Source organism: Pristis pectinata, chromosome 24 (assembly GCF_009764475.1).
Source record: "Pristis pectinata isolate sPriPec2 chromosome 24, sPriPec2.1.pri, whole genome shotgun sequence".
NCBI classification, from domain to species: Eukaryota; Metazoa; Chordata; class Chondrichthyes; order Rhinopristiformes; family Pristidae; genus Pristis; species Pristis pectinata.
Genome location: NC_067428.1, coordinates 5,350,187 through 5,372,537, shown reverse-complemented (window position 1 = coordinate 5,372,537; position 22,351 = coordinate 5,350,187). Strand labels below are relative to the sequence as shown.

The 22,351-nt window shown below is 40.5% G+C and overlaps 1 protein-coding gene across 1 annotated transcript in view; it reads right to left on the bottom strand.

Moving 5' to 3' along the window:
- The window catches only part of LOC127582617 (cathepsin L2-like), a 195,890-nt gene that overhangs the window by 9,632 nt on the left and 163,907 nt on the right, over positions 1–22,351 (bottom strand). The window contains exon 5 of the mRNA XM_052038060.1: positions 17,769–17,849. Within this exon, the coding sequence (XP_051894020.1) occupies positions 17,839–17,849 (11 nt within the window). The 3' untranslated portion in view covers positions 17,769–17,838. The remainder of the gene's footprint in view (positions 1–17,768; positions 17,850–22,351) is intronic.

The window sequence follows — 22,351 nt, the reverse complement described above, 5'->3', positions numbered from 1 at the left end:
ATGATGGGATGAGAATGTTCATGTGATTTGGACAATATGTGCACCAGATTCACATTTAATAAATTATCCTCTGTTGTTTGCCAATGATGTTCAAGCTGCATGATGTCATAGGAATGCCTGAATTTTGTTCTAGATATCACATAATCGTGGAGCACAATCTGCTCACTTTCTGTTTAAAGTACTTTCACTCTAAACTCACATATTATCAATGCTCAATTTACAACATGAAATATAGGTCTAAAGAAATGTATGAGAAATTCTGTGTTGCTGTTGACTGAACATACAAATCAGGAGCATGAATAGGCCATCTGGCTCTTCTGATTGTAACCTCAACTCTGCAGTCCCACTTGCCTGTAGACACCTTTCACATCTTACTTATCAAGTATCTATTTACTTCTGCCTTAAAAATATTAAAGACTCTACTTCCACTGCCGTTTGAATAAGAACAACTTCACTTCATCTCTGCCTTAAATGGATGACCCCTTTGTTTTTAAATAATGGCTACTTATTTTAGATTTTAAGACAAGATATCTTTATTAGTCACATGTACATCAAAACACACAGTGAAATACATCTTTTTGCGTAGAGTATTCTGAGGGCAGCTCGCAAGTGTTGCCACGCTTCTGGCACCAACATAGCATGCCTACAACTTCCTAACCTGTACATCTTTGGAATGTGGGAGGAAACCGGAACACCTGGAGGAAACCCACGCAGACACGGGAAGAATGTACGAACTCCTTACAGGCAGTGGCCGGAATTGAACCCAGGTCTTTGGCGCTGTAATAGCATTACGCTAACCACTATACTACCATGATTTTCCCAAAAGAGAAAACATTTTCACATCCATCCTCTCAAGAGCCCTCAAGACCTCATATGTTTCAAATGTCTCCTCATTCTATTCTAAACTCCAGCGAATACAAACCTAGCCTGTCTCATCTTTCCTCATTAAACACCCATTCATTCCAGGTATTACAGAAACAGAAAATGCTGGAAATTCTCAGCAGTTCAGGGGAATGGGATTAACAGGATTGCTCTATTGGAAGCTGACATGGACCTGATGGACTGAATAGCCTCCTTCTGTGAATAAGTAAACACTAACACAGCTAAAGACAGATTGTGGATGAAGTCAACACCAAGACAACCACAGGTAAATATTTTCACAGAGAAGAGACAGGTACTGAAAGCATTACATCTTTACAGTAAATTGTTGACAATCGAGGTATCATTAAACTGGTAGCTCTGATGGGTAAGATGCTTTTTGATTTTCAAAGTAAAATTTTCAAATATATTTATAGCAAAATTAGTAACTTTTGACAATTGAGAGCCTGACCTGGAATTTGGTATCTTCTAAATTAGACGCTAACCTCCCTTTGGTCTCATGAGAACAATACAAGTCCAGGCCAGACACAGGAAGATACATTTGGAGATTTCAAACCTGATAAACACTGCTGGAGTAAGCGCTCTCTGCCCAGTTCTAGAAGATATAGTGTTATATTATGACAAGAATGAATAAGGATCTGTATCAGAAAGGGAAAACACTGCAGATGCTGGAAATCCAAAATGAAAAAAAATGCTGAAGTACAGGCAACATCTATGGAGAGAGAAACGTTTCAGATGTACTGTTATTGATGCAAGTGTACATTGTACCACAACACTCACTACACTACTATATTCTGTGTAGAAACACACATTTTATCTCTTGGCACTTCATGACTTGTAGCCTGAAAATAAGGCTGCAAGAAAAAGACTTGAGTCTTAAAATGTAATTAAGAAATAATTCTGTGAATAAGCCATAACAATACTGAAAGAGTGGTGGAGACAGAAGCCTTCAGCACATCAAAAAAATATCTGAATGAGGACTTGAAGAGCCCATCATCTGCTTCAATGTTGACTTCTTTCATTTCACGACTAGCGCTCATTATCTTTTGTGGACAAATAAAATCACCTGCTCCTAATGATATCGGTGTTAGGTTGAATCACTGAGCACCAAATAAGATTAAATCTTCCCAAAAAATTTTGCTTTATGTTTCAGAATAACACTTCCACGGCAGACATGCAAATCATTGAGGCCCAAGGCAGGGATTAGTTTTCACACTGCTAAACCACAGAATCCTCATGTTATTAACACGAGCCTTTGCTGGATTGCTGTGACCCAATTTGGAATCAAATCAAATTCAATGACAACTCATATCACCAACTGCCTGTACTGTATACTCCTGGCTCGTGCATAAGATGTATGGGCAACTGAGTGATCTGACTTCCTGAGAAGTTGCACTAAAAAAAATGGACTTGTGGATAACTATGAAAACTAGATGTAAATTGACTCTCGTGGCTCCAAGAAAGCAACCACTACACAACTCAGTTTCATGATCATCATTTTCTGTTAGCGTGTGGCTTGAGCTCAAGGTATAGAGGCTGTAAAACCACAATAGAAAGGTCAGAATGGTACCAAAAGAGAACCTGCAACAGAAGTGAAGAGTGTTTGGAAATTTTGGTTAGAGGTTATAACGAATTAACCAAACTAGTGGCAAGGATATTAAGAAACTATCTGAATTGTAGTAACTCATTCCCCCAGTTCTTCCTGCTGCACTGCTATTGTGGAATAAAGTGCCATGGATTCCATGATGCTACAATAAACAACTAATGCTTTTTCCACAGTGTTTGCCCGGAAAATAATTGACATATCCTTTAACAAACAGTTACAATTGCATCAAAATACTGGATTAAAATTCAAGCACATTGGAATCTGTGTGCAGGGATAGTGATGCAGAAGATAGAGTGAGAGTCATAGAGATATACGGCATACAAACAGGCCATTCAGCCCACCATATCCACGATGACCAGTGGGCACTCCTTCATTAATCCCATCTCCCCAAAATACCCCCAACAGTCTGACCCAGTGGTGTTCTTATCTGAAATTCAGGCATGTAATGCTATTGTAGGGAAAGGTGGCATATACAGTAATAGCTGCTGTGGTAGACTGGCTGTAGATCCACTGTGTCCATAGGCTCTGTATCTTAGAGGCGACTGTGCTTGCAATCAACACCTGCATACCCAACTACAGTGTTTGATGGTAAAGCCAAACCATTCTTGCCTAGTCTCTCAGTATGGACAGACAGAGCATCTGAACTACTCTTGACTGAGAGTGGAACACTGTTATCTGAACTGGTGACAGTCAGTGACAGATCAGTGACTCAGTGCCTCTGTTTTCTGTGCCTAATTTTCCAGGGCCTGGGCATTTGGTTGGATCTGGATACCTGAAGGGCAGAAGGCACAAGTGTATGGAAGAAAGACATGCTTGTTTGACTCCTTGTAAAGTAAGACGACTCAGCAGAGACAGAAACCCAGCCAATGACTGAGGGTTGCAGTGGAAGCTTTGACTTCCCATGTATAGCTTCAGCTCATTGCCAAAACAAACTATGGAAGCAAGACCACATGTTGTGAATTTTTATAGAAACATTGGTGTTCAGAGATGTCCTTTAGGGAGCAATACTCACCATCTATTCCTGTTCATGATCCCGATATATTAAAATAAATCATTGGCTGTTAAGGTCTCTGTGAAGTGCTTTATTAAGCCAAGATGAATCTAACTGCAGCCATTAATGGTTCAAAAAGATGATCGATCCATCATCATCTTTTCAGGGCAACAAGGGATGAACAATAAATGCCAGCTTTATCAGCAACACTCTCATTGGAAGTGAATGGCCACAAATCTCTCTAGAAACTGCATTGCCTACCATTAGTAGAAATCTTTTCCCTCAGCAGTTCCTAACATATCTCTAAATGTTAATCTTGCTTTGGTGTTTAGTTTTCTTGAACCCATGCAACACTAGCCATAGTCCATGGGATGTTTGAAATTACATTTTTCATTTTCACATCTCATTAGCCCACATTCAGGTTTTTTTTTTGAGTTCCCTACATTTCACATGTTATCCAAATGGTAAAATTCAACTGATTCATACATATGTAGAGACAACACAATGTCCCAATCCTTTGTGAGGTGATCCAACATGAGTAAGCCTTTTTTTTTGTTACTGTTAGCTAGTGACAAGGGAATGGAGTTCCTACAATATGCACCAGTCTCCTTTCTAAACCGATATGAAAAATGCCCAATTAGGGAACACTTACTTTTGGATCTAATAAAAGACTTGAACCAGAGCAGGTAAGAGAAGGAGACCAAAGTACAATCTACTGAAAACAGAGAAATACACAAGTATAAGAAAAACTAACTTAATAAACTGGAGAAAAGCTGATTTTAAGGAGCTGAAAATAGAACTTGGGAAGATATAGTGGTTAATAATACTGGAAAATGTCAATGTAGAGCAACACTGAGAAACGTTCAGAAATGCTGTTCATCGTAAAACAGTACAGCAAGGAAAAGCCCCTTCATCCCACCATGTCTGTGCTGACCACAATGCCAATCTATCTAATCCCATCTGCCTGCATATGTTCTATATCCCTCTACTCTCTGCCTGTTCAAGTGTCTGTCCAAATGCTCTTAAACGTTGCTCTTGTATCTGCTTTTACCAGCCTTGCTGTCAGTGTGTTCCAGTCGCCTACCACTTTGCGTAAAAAATCCACACACTTCTTTAAATTTTCCCTCTGCCACCTTAAACCTATGTGCTCTGGTATTTGAAGTTTCCACCCTGGAAAAAGACTGACTAGCTACTCTATTTATGCCTCTCATAATTTTATAAACCTGACAGTTCACCCCTCAGCCTCGGATACTCCAGAGAAAACAATCCAAGTTTGTCCAACCTCTTCTCATAGCTAATATTCTCCAATCCGGACAACCTCTTTTGCATCCTCTTCAAAGCCTCCACATCCTTCCTGTAGTGTGGTGACGAGAACTGCAAGCAATACTACAAATGTGGCCTAATTAAAGTTTTACACAGCTGCAATCCTGGCCGATGAAGGCAGGCTTGCCATTCACCTCCTCTACCATTTTATCCACTTGCGTTGCCCCTTTCAGGAAACTATGGACTTGCATCCCAAAATCCCTCAGTATATCAATGCTCCTAAGGGTCCTGGCATTTACTGTATACTTTCCTCTTGCATTTGACCTCCCAAAATGCAACACCTCACACTTGCCTGGATTAAACTCCATCTGCCATTTCTTCACCCAAACTTCCAACTGATCTATATCCCGACAACCTTTCTCCCTATCCACAATTCTACAAATTTTTGTGTGGTCTTTTTTCTCATACATGAAGAGCAGAAGGATGACGAGAGTAAAGGTAGGTCCGATTAGAGACAAAGGTGGGAAGATGTGCCTGGAAGCTGTGGAAGTGGGTGAGGTTCTCAATGAATACTTCTCTTCAGTATTCACCAAGGAGAGGGTCCTTGATGACGCTGAGGACAGTGTTGGTATGGTTAATGTTTTGGAGCATGTAGATATCAAGAGAGAGGATGTGTTGGAGCTGTTAGAAAATATTAGAACAGTTAAGTCCCCGGGGCCTGACGGAATATTCCCCAGCCTGCTCCACGAGGCAAGGGAGGAGATTGCTGAACCGTTGGCTAGGATCTTTGAGTCCTCGTTGTTCACAGGAATGGTACTGGAGGACGGCAAATGTTGTCCCCTTATTCAAAAAAGGTAGTAGGGATAGTCCAGGGAATTATAGACCAGTGAGCTTTAAGTCTGTGGTGGGCAAGCTGTTAGAAAGGATTCTAAGAGATAGGATCTATGAAAATTGAGAGAATCATGGACTGATTAGGGACAGCTAGCATGGATTTGTGAAGGGAAGATCATGTCTCATGAGCCTGATAGTGTTCTTTGAGGAGGCGACCAGGAAGACTGATGAGGGTAGTGCAGTAGATGTAGTCTACTTGGATTTTAGTAAGGCATTTGACAAGGTTCCACATGGTAGGCTTCTCAGAAGGTCAGAGGGCAAGGGATCCAGGGAGGCTTGGCCATGTGGATTCAGAATTGGCTTGCCTGTAGAAAGCAGAGGGTTGTGGTAGAGGGAGTGCACTCAGATTGGAGGGCTGTGACTAGTGATTTGCCACAAGGATCGGTTCTGGGACCTCTACTTTTCATGATATTTATTAATGACTTGGATGAGGGGGTAGAAGGGTGGGTTAGCAAGTTTGCAGACGACACAAAGGTCGGTGGTGTTGTGGATAGTGTGGACAGCTGTCGAAGCTTGCAGAGGGATATTGATAGGATCCAGAGCTGGGCTGAGAAGTGGCAGATGGAGTTCAATCCGGAGAAGTGTGAGGTGGTACACTTTGGAAGGACAAACTCCAAGGTGGAGTACAAGGTTAATGGCAGGATTCTGGGTAGTGTGGAGGAGCAGAGGGATCTGGGTGTTCATATCCACAGATCCCTGAAAGTTGCCTCACAGGTGGATAGGGTAATTAAGAAAACTTATGGGATGTTAGCTTTCATAAATCATTAGATTGAGTTTAAGAGCCGCAAAGTAATGATGCAGCTCTACAAAACTCTGGTTAGACCACATTTAGAGTTCTGTGTCCAGTTCTGGTTGCCTCATTATAGGAAGGATATGGAAGCATTGGAAAGGGTGCAGAGGAGATTTACCAGGATGCTGCCTGGATTGGAGAGTATGGATTATGAGGAGAGACTAAGGGAGCTAGGGCCTTACTCATTGGAGAAAAGGAGGATGAAGGGAGACATGATAGAGGTATACAAAATATTAAGAGGAATAGATAGAGCAGACAGACAGTGCCTCTTTCCCAGGGCACCAATGCTCAATACAAGAGGCCATGGCTTTAAGGTAATGGGAGGGAAGTTCAAGGGAGATATCAGAGGGAGATTTTTCACCCAGAGAGTGGTTGGTGCATGGAAATGCACTGCCTTGGGTGGTGGTGGAGGCTAATACGTCGGTCAAGTTCAAGAGTTTGTTAGATAAGCATATGGAGGAATTTAAAACAGGGGGATATGTGAGAGGAAGGGGTTAGATAGTCTTAGGCGTGGTTTAAAGGTTGGTACTAATTGGTGGGCCGAAGGGCCTGTATTGTGCTGAATTGTTCTATGGTTCTAACTTAACAATCTGAATAAAAATGTAGGTGATCTGATTAATAATACATATCACAAATAGCAGAGGTCCCAGAATGATCCTTGTGGAACACAACTGGTCACAGAGCGCCAGTTAGAGAAGCACCCCTTCTCCTATGTATCTTCTATGACAAGCTAATTTTGTATCCAGCTCATCAATTCATCATGAATCCTATGTGACTTAATCTTCTGGACCAGGCTACCATGAGGGACCTTATCAAATACTTCACAAAATTCCATGTAGACAATATCCACTACCTGTCGTCATCAATCAGAGTGCAGGAAAAGTGTATTCTGTTGAATGGAAAGAACAAACTAAATGCTCATGAGACTTCATGGACGAAAAGAGATCTAAAGGACAAATTCGGTATGATATCAAATGATAAGACAGAATATGAAGTAGAGAAAAGTCAATTGGGAAGACAGAGGAATCATGAACCAAAGTCATCAAGGAACACAAAACAAAATTAAAAACATTTTTTGTAGATGCATTAATAAAGGAAGGAAGGTTGGGATGGGAATAGGTCCCTTTACAGATATACAAGACAATCCAATGGGAAAGAACAGGAAGATGCAGAAATATATATACTTTTTTATCTTGCTTCAGTATTTATTATGGAGACAGAACAGGTAGATATAATGTTGGATGATATATAATTACATGGGAATGTTTAAAATAGGTAAAGGGGATACATATATTTAAAAAAATTAATCAAACTGGAAGATGATAAAACCTGTGTTCCAGATGGATTACTTCTATGCATTTCCAAAAAATCCAGGGAACAGATTGCAGAGGCATTATCTCACATATTTAATAATTTATTAGTGCAAGGAGTTGTATTATAGGACTCATGGATAGCTAATTACTGTGTGCAGTTTTGGGCCCCTTATCTTAGGAAGGATGTATTGATGTTGGAGGGGGTTCAGAAAAGATTTGAGGATGATTCCCGGAATGAAAGGGCTTACATATGATGAGCGTTTGTCGGCTCTTGGACTGTACTCACTGGAGAACAGAAGAATGAGAGGGGACCTCATAGAAACATTTTGAATGTTGAAAGGACTGGACAGAGTAGATGTGGCTAAGCTGTTTCCCCTAGTGAGTGAGTCCAGGACTAGAGGCCACAGTCTTAGAATTAGAGGGTACCTGTTTAAAACAGAAATGAAGAGATATTTCTTTAGCCAGAGGGTAGTGAATTTATGGAATTCTTTGCCACGTACAGCTGTGGCGGCCCGATCATTGGGGACATTTAAGGAGGAGATTGATAGGTATCTAATTAGTCAAGGTATCAAGGGATATGGGGATAAGGCCAGAAACTGGGGCTAGATAGGAATAGTTTAGTTTAGCTCAGCTCATGGAGCAGACTCGATGGGCCGAATGGCTTTGTCTTGTGATCTTGTGATGTAATACCCATGTTTAAGAAATGGAACATGTCCAGGAAATTGTAGGCCAGTCAATTCAACAGTGGTGGTAGGAAAAATAACTGAATCATTGCTAAAGAAAAAGAAAAACAGTTGAAATAAAATGTATAATAGTGAATAAAATGGATTTCAAAAGGCAATGTGTTGTTTGATTAACCTTACTGAATTTTTTGAAGTGATCAGTGAGTTTGGACAATAGCATGTAGTAGATATAACTTATCTAGATTTTCAAAACTTTTCAGTACTTTACCCCATGAATGAATGAGGTCTGAGAAAATGAAGTCAGGCGACAAAAAACAGAATGCATTGCTAGCGAGTGTCAAGAAATATAGTAGAGAGTTGGAGTAAAGGGTAGACATTCATAATGGAAGAAGGGGGGTATTGGTATTGGTTTATTATTGTCACTTGTACCGAGATACAGTGAAAAACTTGTCTTGCATACCGATCATACAGGTCAATTCATTACACAGTGCAGTTACATTGAGTTAATACAGAGTGCATTGAGGTAATACGGGTAAAAACAATAACAGACAACTGTTGTTCATACCCTACATTAATGATACAGACTCTGGAATCAAAAGAACAATTTATAAATTTGCGAATAAACCCAAACTAGTGGAGAATGTCATAATGAAGAATTGAAAATCATTGGCAGATGAGGTTCAACTCCAATAAGTGCAAGACAATACATTTTGCAAGTAAAATAGAGAGGTTGTTTACTATTTAGATAGTGTGAGTTTAGCTTGTGTACAGAAACAAAGCAATTGTGAAGTACATGTCCACCCATCACCAAATTTTGTGCCACGGACATTGGAAATGATAAGTTATAAATTGCAGCTCTGTACAGAGTCTGCTGTTACCAAAATCATTTAAGTGCCAATTTCTGTTTTCTCGTCACTCAATCAGGAGTTTGTGGAAACAGTTCTTGCTAACAGAGATTGAGAAACACACTTCTGCTTTCTGTTTTTGTGGTCATGTAGAAATAGTAAAAAGTGAAATTGTATTATACCAAGATTTCCCAATCTTTTGAACAATAGAACTTCCCAAAATGTGAGGTTAGTCGAAGTTTTATGCTATTTTATCACTTGTAGACTTATTAAAATGTGAAAATCGTGAATAACTTTTGCTCTTCCCCATAATTAAAAACCTTCTTTCCGTATCCAGTCTATCAAGACCTTTCATCAATTTAAAAACCTCTATAAGAACACCACGCAGCCTTCTTTCCTCAAAAAAAATTGATCTGTTTGTCTTTTCCTGTCTGTCTGTATACGCCTGCATTTCTGGAAATATCTTTGCAAATTTTCTGATAAAAAGTTTTATACATCCAAGTCACACAGATATTCTGGTACTAAGGATCCCAGCAAGTATTAGGTATTCCTCAGCCCTAGGTGCTGCTCCTAAAAGTGGGTAGTGCCAATGCAGGAGAACAAGAGTCAATAATTTAAGCTCCAATTATAGACTGTTTTAAATATCCAGCAGGTGAAACAGGGAAGTGGTTTGTGGTGGAACTTTTCATGATTCAGTGATAAAAGCCAATACTTTTACTTGTTTTTATCTTTTGTAAGCTGATTAACTCTATCTTCTAAATGGTTGCCTCAAAAATGTGTGTGTGTGAGCGCATGTGCTTGCATTGAGATATTGTGGCCTGCTCACTTCCAACAACATAGTAAAATCACAGAAAATCTCACAGATATTAAGCTTGCAGCACTAGCTTTCAGACTTTGCACATAAATAGAAAGAGTACAGACTTGCTAAAAAAAAATTCAACCTTTTTTATATAGATTTGCTGTGTCTCGGCCTCAAGAACTAATAATTCAAAGCATACTAATTAAGAGCAGGAATAGGCCACTCAGCCCCTCAGACATGTTGTGGCATTAAATAAGATCTTGGCTGATCTAAGTGTAACCTCAACTTCACGTTCCTATCTACTCTTGCTCACCAAAAGTCCACCTCTGCCTTAAAAAATATTCAAAGTCTCTGCTTCTACTGCCGTTTGAGGAAGAGACATCCAAAGACTTATAATCTTCTAAGAGCAACATTTTGCCTCATATCTGTCTTAAATGAGTGATCTCTTATTTTTAAAATGAAGGCATAGCTGTATTTGCCCCAAATACTTTGTCTTTTTCAGCCACCATTTTATCTCCAGGGCAATCAATGTTCTGTTCTCTGCCAACTACATACTCAACTCTTCCAGTCTTTCGATTCTCTTCACTTTGACTTCTACCATACTAAAAGCACAGAGAACACGGTAGTCAAAGCTGCTAATAATCTTTTTAATGACTGTGCCCTGAGTGGCATAGCTAGTAGAGTCGGTGCCTCACAGTGTCAGAGACACAGGCTCAATTCTGATCTGCTATCTGTGTGGAGTCTGCACGTTCTTCCTGTAACTGTGTCGGTTTCCTCCGGGTGCTCTGGTCCACGACCACATCCCAAAACCAAGCGGTTTATCACTCTAATAAAGCCATAAAGCCCACTTTACAATAATCAATAGACATTATTATCCATGCTCCTTCTTTCTTGTGAAACCGTCTCTACAGTCGTTATAAAAGAACCTAATTCATACTTTTGTGTTAAAATTCACCTGCTATCCACTGTCCATTACATAAAGCTTGCTTTATTCTCCAGATGTCTGTTACCATTTTCCTCACTGTTTCTGAGATTTATGTCCAAGGCCAGACCAAATATATGTACCAACAAAAACAGCGGTTCTGAACCTACCCCAGAGATATCCATTGTATGGATATTAGATGAGGTAAGGAACCCTCTACTTAATGCTGCTTTACAGTTTTTCTCCCTTTAATCCCATAAGCTTAAATTTTGCTAATTTTTATCATGTGGCCCATTATGCAAATGTTTCCCTGAAGTCCATGTAGATGAAATCAACATTAGTAGTCATCCATTAAGGCTGGGATGATTGTTTCCAACAAAACACAATCATTTTCCTTTGTGCAAGGTATGATTTGAGCCGTTACAGTGTTTTCAGTTGACTTCAGTTTTAACAGGGATTCTTGATGCCATACTTAGTCAATTACTGCATCAATGCAAAGGACAATCCTTCTCATCTTGCCTCTGGAATTGAACTCCTTAGTCCATGCATGGACTAAGGCTTTAATGATGTCTGAAGCCAAGTAATCCAGGTGAGACCCAAGCAGAACAGTGACAAGTTAATTACTGAAGTGCCACTTAGCACTGAACAGTCTCTCTAAGTAAATCAGCAATTCACTTGCACTCTTTGAACCTTGTGCACCACATTTGGTGTTCACAATGTCGACTCCTCTACCCTGAAGAAACCAAATGCAGATTGGGTAATTGCATTGCGGAGCATGTGTTCAGTTCACAGGAGTGACCCTGAGCTTCTGGTAGCCTGCTACTTTAATTACCCATCCCACTCCTGCTCTGACCTATTTGTTATTGCCCTCCTGTACTGTTACAATGATGCCCAGTGCAAACTTGACAAAAACACCTCATCATCTATCTGGGCACCTTGCACCCTTCAGGACTCAATACTGAAATTTCAAACTTTAGGTAACGTATTCTTTCTTTCTGTCTGAATTAGAACGGGCCATTACTGACTGTCATTATTTTGGCTCAGGTTTTCTTTTTTTCTGCTACAAAGTCTGGTCTTGCATACTCTTGTCATTAGTACAATACACAGATAAAGAAGCACAACATGCTTCTAACTGCTACATTGAAGTCTCACCCTATTAGAAATATTCCCGTTGTTCTATCCATCCCGCCATCTCTTTTAATAGTTAACTTTTTGTGTCAAGACCCTTTGTCTGAATTTTCCAAGCATGCTCCTTATCTGCTGAGTGTTTCTAGCATTTTCAGTTTATAGTTCAGATTTCCAGCATCTGCAGTTTTGACTTTCATGAAATGTTAGCTGTTTCTCTTTCCACAGATGCTGTCTGACTTGCTGAGTGCTTCCAGCATTTTGTTTTATTTTAGATTTTAAGCATCTGCAGTTTTTTTTTTAAATCATTTACCAATACTGACATGAACAAATTTATCTGCAACAAGTTTTTATTGAGGGCAAAGTCTAAATAAATTGTTCACCTGTAATGTAACTCTCATACCTGCCTCAGGTGCATTTTGCTCACCTGCAATCACTATCTCCTAACGACAGTGTTTTGTCTTTGCAAACGTCAAATAAACAACATATTTCAGCAGCTGAAGCTGTGTTTTCTCTTTGTGGAGACATTTTATTTTTGTGTTGCTATCCAATCACTACAGGGAGGTCACATTATCACTTGAAGCCTCGAGGTCACTGTCATGATTTTACAGGCTTCTCCCCTAGTGCTGTATTATCACCTTTCTTCCTGCAGGATCTAAATTATGGCCCCTCCTAAACCTCATTTAGATACTGCCCCTGCTGAAAGCAGTGTCAACTTCCACATGCACACTGTGAATGTCTATCTAACTCACTATAAATCTCTTCAGACTGGAATCCAGAAGTGGATGGACAGAAATTTCCTTCAGTGAATACTGGGAAGACCAAAGCCACAAGCTCCATTCTGTAGACTCAGTGGCAACTGTCTGTAACCAAAGTAGGCTACTGGCAACTTTCACATCATACCTGGGCATGAGGTGATCTGTGGACTACATATCTGTGCCATTGCTAAAACCAGCATAAAACTAGTCCATACCACCTTGCTTGTCACTGACACCCAATGCTCTTTTGACATACCTCTCTTTTTCTACCTGTTTCTTCCTCACATCACTTTGTTCACCTACCACTCCTGTGCTTATTGGCCTACACTATCTCCCTGTTAAGCATCACCTGTTTTAAAATTTCCACCTTTGCTGTCAATTTATTTGATGGGTTTATTCTCCTCTCTAATGTCCTCTATTCCTATAAGCTTCTGAACTACCTGTGTTCTTCCAAATCTGTTTGCTATCACTCCAAAGCCACAAATATTACAGCATCATTTAGAGTCTTTTTTCCCTCCTTTTATCTTGTCTACAATCCTTATATTTTAATCTTATACTTTCCAGCTATTTGAATGTTTTGCCTGGACTTCTAACATTACTTTACACTCAACTGCATTCTTCTCCCACCAAAATCTCAACTTTGAAGTGAAAACAACCACATTTTCACAGGCGGTAGAGTGACTGTCGACTCTCTCCTAACAAACACATGCTTCAGTCTTTGGACTTAAACTTGTCAAATAGTGTAAGAAGGTTATTCCCAGCTATTTGGGGGGGGGGGGGGGAGGTGGGGAGGGTGTGTGTGTGTGTGTGTGTTTGTTTGATAATGTCTTTTGGCTGGTGAGCTGTACCCATAACTTATGGTCCCCCATAGGTGCTACCTAAATGGACAACAAGTTTTTAGGGTGCATAAGTTTGGAATAGTGTCTATGAATCTACTTTATGAGCTGAGGTGATGAGGGCATTCTGTGCATGTTTGTTTGTTTATGGGTTGCCTCAAAGATTCTGTGCAATAAAGACACATCTTTCTGCCTCCAGCTATTACTAACAAATTTACAATTCAACAGTCACTAACAAAAAGTTACTCATGAATACAAATTGATCAAAAGGCAGGAATGCTCTGATCTTTCTGCCTGTTAATATCCTGTTGAAGGAGACATGGACTATAATCTACTGGTACAATTTTTAGGCTGCGAAGTGGAAAAAATACTGGTGCACTCAGTACTGTTACCACTCATCTTAGTGAAAGAAAACCCACTTACTTGCAAAGAAACAAACTACTGGAGGAACTCAGCGGGTCTGGCAGCATCTGTGTAAGGAAGTGAACCGTCAACATTTTGGGTTGAGAATCTTCATTTGGACAGAAATATATAGCCAGTATAAGGAGGTGAGGGGAAGGGGTGGAGCAAGAGCTGACAAGACATCAGTGGATCCAGTGGAGGTGGGTGATAGGTAGATGGAGGGGGCAAGAGTGGAAATAGCAAGAGAGGCTAGGTGACAGGTGGAGGCAACAAAGGGCTGCAGATGATGGAATCTGATAGAAAGGAAGGTGGGGCATGAAACCAAATAAGGGAACAGGGAGGGGTAGATGTGAACAGTAGGAGGAGGGGAGAGGAGGGGACCCAGTGGAAGGAGTGTGTGGGTGATAGGCAGATAGTGGGTGGAAGAGGGGAAAAAAACAGCAAGAGAGAAAAGGAACAGAGGGGGAGCAGGTCACCTGAAATTGGAGAGTTTAATGTTCATGCTGTTAGGTTGTAGACTACCCCGGCGGGATACGAAGTGCTGTTCCTCATAGACAGCAACATGCTAATGGCCAGATAACGTGTGTTCAAGAATAAATACTGAACTTTAACTTCTTCAAAAATAGCTTTCGCATCCAACCTGGAGGGGAGGAGCAGCTTTGGTTTAACATCTCACCTGAAAGTCAGCATCTCTGAAAGGCAGCATTTCCTCTGTATTGCACTGAAGTATCAGCCTAGATTAAGTCAAGAAATCTCTTCAACATGAGGTTATAACTCATAGGAATGAGTTACTAACTGAACCATGGCCAACACCATAAAGACCTAGAAGCAGTGCAGAATGGATTTTGAAAATTTTGTGGACTGGTATGACATGCAAAAGCTAATAGACATGAGATGGACGGATGCTCTGTTGAACATTTTCTGATTTGAAAAGTTGATTGTTTCGCTGTCCACAGATGCCACTGATAAACATTTCCAACACTTCCTGTTCTTATTTTAGATTTTCAACATACACACCTTCAGTAACATACACACCTTCAGTAATATACATAGGAATGGTAATTTCTGTGAAGCAAAGGTTTTCTCTTATATTAGCTAGGGGTGAGTTCAATCATATTTAGTTTGACATGTCATGGAAAAATTAAATGAGATACAAACTTTTTTCTCATGGTCAAAGATTTGCTGTGTACTGCTTCACTTCAAATGTCAACTGAAGTTTCAGCTAAACTAATCAAATCTAACCTGGGCTGGCATGATGGATAAAACCCATAAAACCTGATGGACAAGCTCTCTTTTGAGGGACAAATTAGTGACTGTCATTCTCCAGGTGTGAGATTATATTAATTATGTTTTTAATTTAGGCAGTTAATTTTGAAGACAGTGAGTTGTCTCATTAAAATACAGGGCATGTTTGCTAGTGTGAGAGATGTGCTTCAGCTTCAGAATCAGGGTTGGTTTCATAAGAACAGAAGAAGCAGAGGCAGTAGAAGGCTACGCCACCTCTGAACTGGGAACACCATCCGATGGATGTTCTTCAAAACCTCATCCACTTCCCCACCCAATCCCCATATAACTTCATTTCCCTGGACTCCAAATCTCAGCTCTGAATAAAGTTAGTGACTCAGCATCCACAGACTTCTGGGGCAGAAAATTCCAACAATTCATAACTTCAATTGAAGAAATTCTTCCTGATCTCTGTCCTTAAATGGCCAACCTTTTATCCTGATAATCTCCCCTAATTCTAGACTATCTAGCCTGAGGAAACACTACATCCCTTCTGTCAAGCCCTCTATATGCTTCAATGAGGTCACCTCTCATTCTTCTGAACCCTTAAGGATAATGGCTCATTCTGATCATCTTCTCATAAGATAGTTCCTCCACTCCAGGAATGAATCCAGTGAATCTTCATTGTATCATCGATTACAGTTTGTGAAACATTGCTTTGTACAAACTGCTTGCTATGTTTACTTGCATTAGAACAATAATCGCACTTTGCCAGCTGCACTGTGCTTTGGGATATGCTGAACATGTGAAAAGTGTCATATTACTTCATTTTCTTTCTTCCTCTTACTATGCTGCTGTTTTCTCTATTTCTCACATAATTTATAGGCTTATCAACCAGAATCATCATATAATTTGGTAACATAGATTTTAGAAATGTGCTTCAATTTCATCCTGAATTGAGAGAAATTTACAAAAATTTGGCTTCACAAAGTCACATCAATGAAACATTATCCAACTACAATATAAATCTCATTACACCCAGACAATCCAGGCACCATTAAAGTTGCAGAGTGAGACTGAGCTCAAAACCACAAAGAGTTCTTTCCAATTAATCTTAAACCACAATGCTAAACGTAGTATAAGTACAGAGTTTCCATAGCAATAGCCAGGACCGTCATTTTCTAGTATCATTTTCCTGATCGGACGGACACCTTTTGCTTTAATCTTCCTTCAAATCTAATGTATTATTAAAACTACAAGGAACTTCACTAACCAGGAACTTTAATGATGTGTTTTCTTGTGTGATTATTTCACTGTTTCAGAGAAATTCAAAAAGGATCACAAAACCGAACTACAAAGAAATTCATAAAGGTGCCTGTAATGGAATGCACAGGAATATGCACTTGCAATAAATTACCACAGGAGTTCATAGATGTGTTTGCTGTTGTAGTTCAGGCTGAACCCTGAGACTGGATGAGAAATTGGCTGAAGGTAAGAAAATAAATTGGATTAAGATTTGAACAGTCTGCCCAGGGATCAGTGCTCAAGCCTCTAGTTTTTGCAATTTACACAATTCAAACTGCCATTTTCAGTTTGATGGAAGCGTCTACTCAATGCATTCTGCAACTTACTAGATTTCAATTTTAACCTTTTCAACAGTTGACTTCAATTTTAGACAAGAGATCATGAAGATTTTCTTGTGTTGTGTGGGGTAACTTGTACTTTGGCTGCAATGTCTTCACTTTTGATTCCACATTGGATGGATATTGGATGAACTGGACAACACTTCATGAGAAACAATATGGAAAGGTAGGAAACAGATGAAACCTTAGAAAGATGACTGCTATTTGATATGCTTGCTCCAATTAAAATGAATCAACTTGAAATATCTGCTGAAGTCCCAGATACATTTTTGTTTCTCTCTTGGAGAGCAGGGGTGAAATGTCAGTTTCTTTAATATGCAAAAACTGAATGCAGAAAATTACTGCACTAACATTAAAAGTATGTTGAAGTCTTTTGAGATATACTTTTTTACTTTTGAGGTATACTTCTATACTTTTGAGATGCTGTCACTCTTGTACTGTAGGCAGTAAGGCAGTGAATTGGCATACACCAAGGTAGACAATGAGATAAAGAGCAGATGTGAGTGCAGAAATTACATAATAATGGACAGGACAATAGGAATATTTCTGGTGTTCTTTGCTAATAATGTGCCGTAGATAATTTTTTTTATTTATGTGAATGGACAGATGACACCTCAGAAACAGTGGTGCTGACTGTAAGGCATTGTACTGGAGTCATTCCAAAGTATATTCTGTAACCACTAGAATGGGACACCATCTTAACGTACTGACTCTATTCAGTACATTAAGATTCTCTGATGTATTATTCTTATAATTTACATAAAGATTAGTACAGAACCTTAGAAGTTTTAGGCTCACCTGTATCTTTGCCAGCTTTTTGCTTGAACAACCTGAAGCTGATCTCAGAAAATGTTGGAAACACAGCTGGTCAGCCAGCACCTGTGGAAAGAGAAAAAGAATTAACATTTCAGATTGAAGAGGTATAGAATAAATCTATGACCGTTGGGTTTCCCCTGAGTACTCTGGTTTCCTCTCATATCCTAAAGATGTGCCACTATAGATTGACCCTAGTATGTAGGTGAGTAGCAGAATCTGGGAGGGAGTTGATGGGAATATGGGGAGAATAAAAAAAATGGGATTAACGTAGGATTAGTGTAAATGGGTGGTTGATGGTCGTACAAATTCGGTGGGCCAAAAAATGTGTTTCTGTGCTGTACGTATTTCTATAATTTGCCAATGGAAGCAATGTTACCCAGAAATGATTGCTAATGCAATCTAACCCAGGTGAGGTTGCTCTTACACAGATGCCCAGTTAGCACTGCCTGATGGATGCTGGTTCATTGTAGCACTCTCGGGCCTTCAATCTGGATACTCATAGATTGGTATCCCCTGAAAACATTCATTAGGATTGCGCACTACTGTGCAGGGAACCTAACACTAACTCCAGCCTTTTATCAGTGCTTCTGCAGTGATGAAATGTTGATAATGTTGATCTCACCCCCCCCCCCCCTCAGATTGGTGTGAGTGTGCCAGTGCTCAGAGACTGCCCTGGAGGATGGAGTTCAATGGGGCTGGAGTGAGGGGTGTGGCCATTCAGCCCTGAAATGTGGGGCTCAGGGCTTCACCCTGATCAGCATGGTGTGTGCAGCCACTGCTGGGGACAGTTAATCCCTGCTCAAAGTGTTGACAGACTGCCTGGATCCCATGGTTTCCTTCAGCTGACCCCAGCATGAAAATTTCTGCATGGTAGCATTGGTGGTTGCTGCCATCAAGCTTGTTAGTATACAGAGATGTCTGAACTGAGGAGTAGCCACGTATGTTTGTGCAGTTGAGTTCCTGGTCAATGTGGCCCTAGGATAATGATGGTGGAGGAACCATCAATGATGTTGCTTTTGAATGGGAAGGGTAGATAATTAGACCATGTCTTGTTGGAGATGGTTATAGCGTGGCACTTTCAGGGTGAGAATATGACTTGCCCTTAGCATTCCATGTCTAAATGCTTCCTGGGTCTTGCAAATGCAGGCATGGATTGCTTCATTTGCTGAAGAGATGCAAATGGAATTGAATAATGTATAATTAACATGAACATTCCCCCTTCTGATCTTAAAGATGGAAGATGGGTCATTGATAAAATGGCTGTAGATGGACGAACCTAGGACACGGTACAGAGGAACTACTAAAGGGATGTCCTAGACCATGGAATGATAAACCTGCAACAAGTTTCTGGTGTAACTCCAAGCTCACCAATGTGGGTGAAGTTTAATTACCTTTTGAAATGATCTAGCAAGCCATTAAGTTTTGGAGGTAGTTCAGAAAGCAGAGTATCATCCCACAATTATACTTCCTAGCACCAAGAGATCCCCTCCCACCCTGCCAATGTACTGAAATGACCCTGCCTCATGGATTCTTAGTAGTGCAGGAACAGAGTAAAGGTGTAGAAAGCAACTCCTGCCTTTTTCCCCTCTGGAAACGGAAATACTAGATGTTGTTATTGTGTTGCAAAAATGCCCTGTATATCACTCAGCTGGATCTTCTGTTATTATTCATTCACAGGCCGTAAACATCACTGGCATGACCTGCATTTATTGTACCTTCCAAATTGCTCCTTAAACTTCCAAGATCAAGTGGGTGGACCAGTGGTGCAGTTAGTAGAGCTGTTGCATCACAGCTCCGGTGACTCAAATTCAAACCTGACCTTGGGTTCTCTCTGTGTGGAGTTTGCATATCCTCTCTGAGACCACATGGGTTTCCTTCAGGCACTCCAATTTCCTCCCACATCCAAAAGATATGTGGGTTGGTAGGTTAATTGGCCACTGTAAACTGGCTCTAGTGTAGAGGTGAGGGATAGAATATGAGGGGCAATTGATAGGAATGTGGGGAGAATTTTAAAAAATGGAATTAGTGTAGAGTTATTGTAAAAGGGTGTACTTCGTCATTTTGCACTAACAGCTGGAGTGTCTGCCATGAAAATTAATTTCAAACAATATTAAGCACATCCACTTAACTAGCCACCAGTTTACCTCTTAATCATCTACCTGTCCATGTAAAATGGGCCAATAGCATTTATTCTTCGTGTTCGTGCACTAAAGGGGAGCTATGGAAAGATTTCTGAACCTTTCTTCTGCTTTGTCCCTGGATGGCCAACATCTGTTGTCCTTCCCTGAACTGGGCTATATCCGAGTGCAGACACAACCATCTGTTTGATCTTTAAATGGTTGAGAAAGACATTCAGATACAGGTAGCTCACTATCACCATCTGAAGGGCAATCAGGGATGGACCATAAATGCAAGTGATGTCCAGATCCTGAAAAATAAAAAAAATCAAAAGCTTATTTACAACAGGGCTGCCCCAGGTTATTTGGATGTGACCCAAAACCAATTTTGGAGGATGTCTGGACCAGCTATTTTGCCCTGTGCATTATTCTTGGCTTACATCTGAAAACAGTTGTGGGCCAATTTACCTCTCCTATTGGGACAGCAGAACAAAATCTTGTTCCCAGCAGGGTTTCAGAAGACCCAAATGTTAATTGTTTCTCTTTCCACAAATGCTGTCTGACCTGCTGAGCATTTTCTGTTTATATTCTTGAAACCGAAGTTTAGTGTTACCAAACCCAGACCACTATTTTTCTCCTTTTGTCTCACCTTTTCGACCTCTCCTACAAATCCTGCTCCTTACCTGATTTGTACAACATGAAGGATCTGTGCTCTGCATCGATGCCAACTGAGATCGGTCCAGCTGTGGCCACTGCTGCAGCTAAATCCGCTTCAGTCTTTCAGAATCTGCTTGACACCTTTGCAAGTCACAACAATGCTGCTCTGTTCGAATTTACAATCACCACCCTAAAGCAAAACACACCAGAGGAAGGACAGTGCATGAGACCCAAACAATGGCCAGGAATTGCCTTGCACTTTGCTTGAAGTGCAACATAAATCTGCTAGCTCTTTTTTGAAAATGCTACATTATCATAAGAATCATCCAGCACAGAAAAAGCCCTTCTGCCCACCAAGTCTGTGCTGACCATCAAGCACACTAATCCCATTTTTTTATTCTCTCCACATTCCCATCAACACACACACCAACCCCCACCACCCCACCCCACCCCCCCGCCTGCCCAGATTCTACCACTCACCTACACACTAGGGGCAATTTACAGCCACCAATTAACCTCCAACCTGCATTTCTTTGGGGTGAGAGGAAACCCCACCACCTGTTGGAAACTCACATGATCAGAGGGAGAACATACCAACTCCTCAGAGAGCACCGGAGGTCGGGATTGAACCCAGGTCTCTCTAGCAGTGTTGAGCTGGATTCTGCCAGCTGCCAAGGCCATCATAGATTGTAACTGTTTTTAAGTTGCTCCATCGTTCAGAGACATTTTAAAACTTTTAATCAAAAAGAGAAAAACTGCAGATTCTGTAAGGACAGTTCTGATTAAAAAATCTTTGACCTGAAACATTAACATCTGTCTCTTTCCACAGATGCTGTCTGACTTACTGTTTCCAATATCCTGCAGTTTTTAAAAAAATTTCTGAGTTTCAAGCAATTTGTGAACGTTGGAAGGGATGGAAGGCAGTAATACATGTGAAGAGAGGGATTGGTCAGCACAGGAAATGAGTCCATGAGACTTTCAGCACATCAAGGAAGTGTGAGGGAGGAAGGGAGTGTGAGGGAGGAAGGGAGTGCTGCAGGACAACAGATGGCAACTTAAAGAGAACAAACAAAGAAACAACGTTCAGGATAAAAGCAATAAGAGAAATATGGGAAAATCAAATACTTATCTTTGTGTGACTGGGTAGAAAAGCACAAACTACAATTCCATTACTGAGCAGCCGATAGTTACCTGATCCTTCACTGCAGTAACATAGCCCTTAGGCTGCCAATCAACAATTGGAGGCAATTGAGCATTCTCCTGCGGTGTCACTACTTTGCAAGTTGAGTTCTCAACTTCCTTTATCCTGCTTGTACTCAGAAATTAACATAAGATATTTATTTATTAGTCACATGTACATCGAAACACACAGTGAAATGCGTCTTTTTGCGTTATTGAGAATGTGCCGCAAGTGTCGCCACTCATCCAGCGCCAACATAGCATGCCCACAACTCCTAACTTGTGTCTTTGGAATGTGGGAGGAAACCAGGGCACCCAGAGGAAACTCATGCAGGGACACAGGGAGAACACATAAACTCCTTACAGACAGCGGCAGGAATTGAACCTGGGTCGCTGGCGCTGTAATAGCATTACGCAAACCGCTACACTACTGTGCGTTGTCTGAATTCCTCCAGAGTCTAGAAATTCAAGAAATCCGAAATTTTAACTTCTAACAGTATTATCATAGTTTTACAATTTCACAATATGATTCCATAATTGTTAACTGCACTAAAAGCATTCATTAAATTCTGAGTACTAGAAATGAGAGTTTTTGAGAATCACTGTCAACAA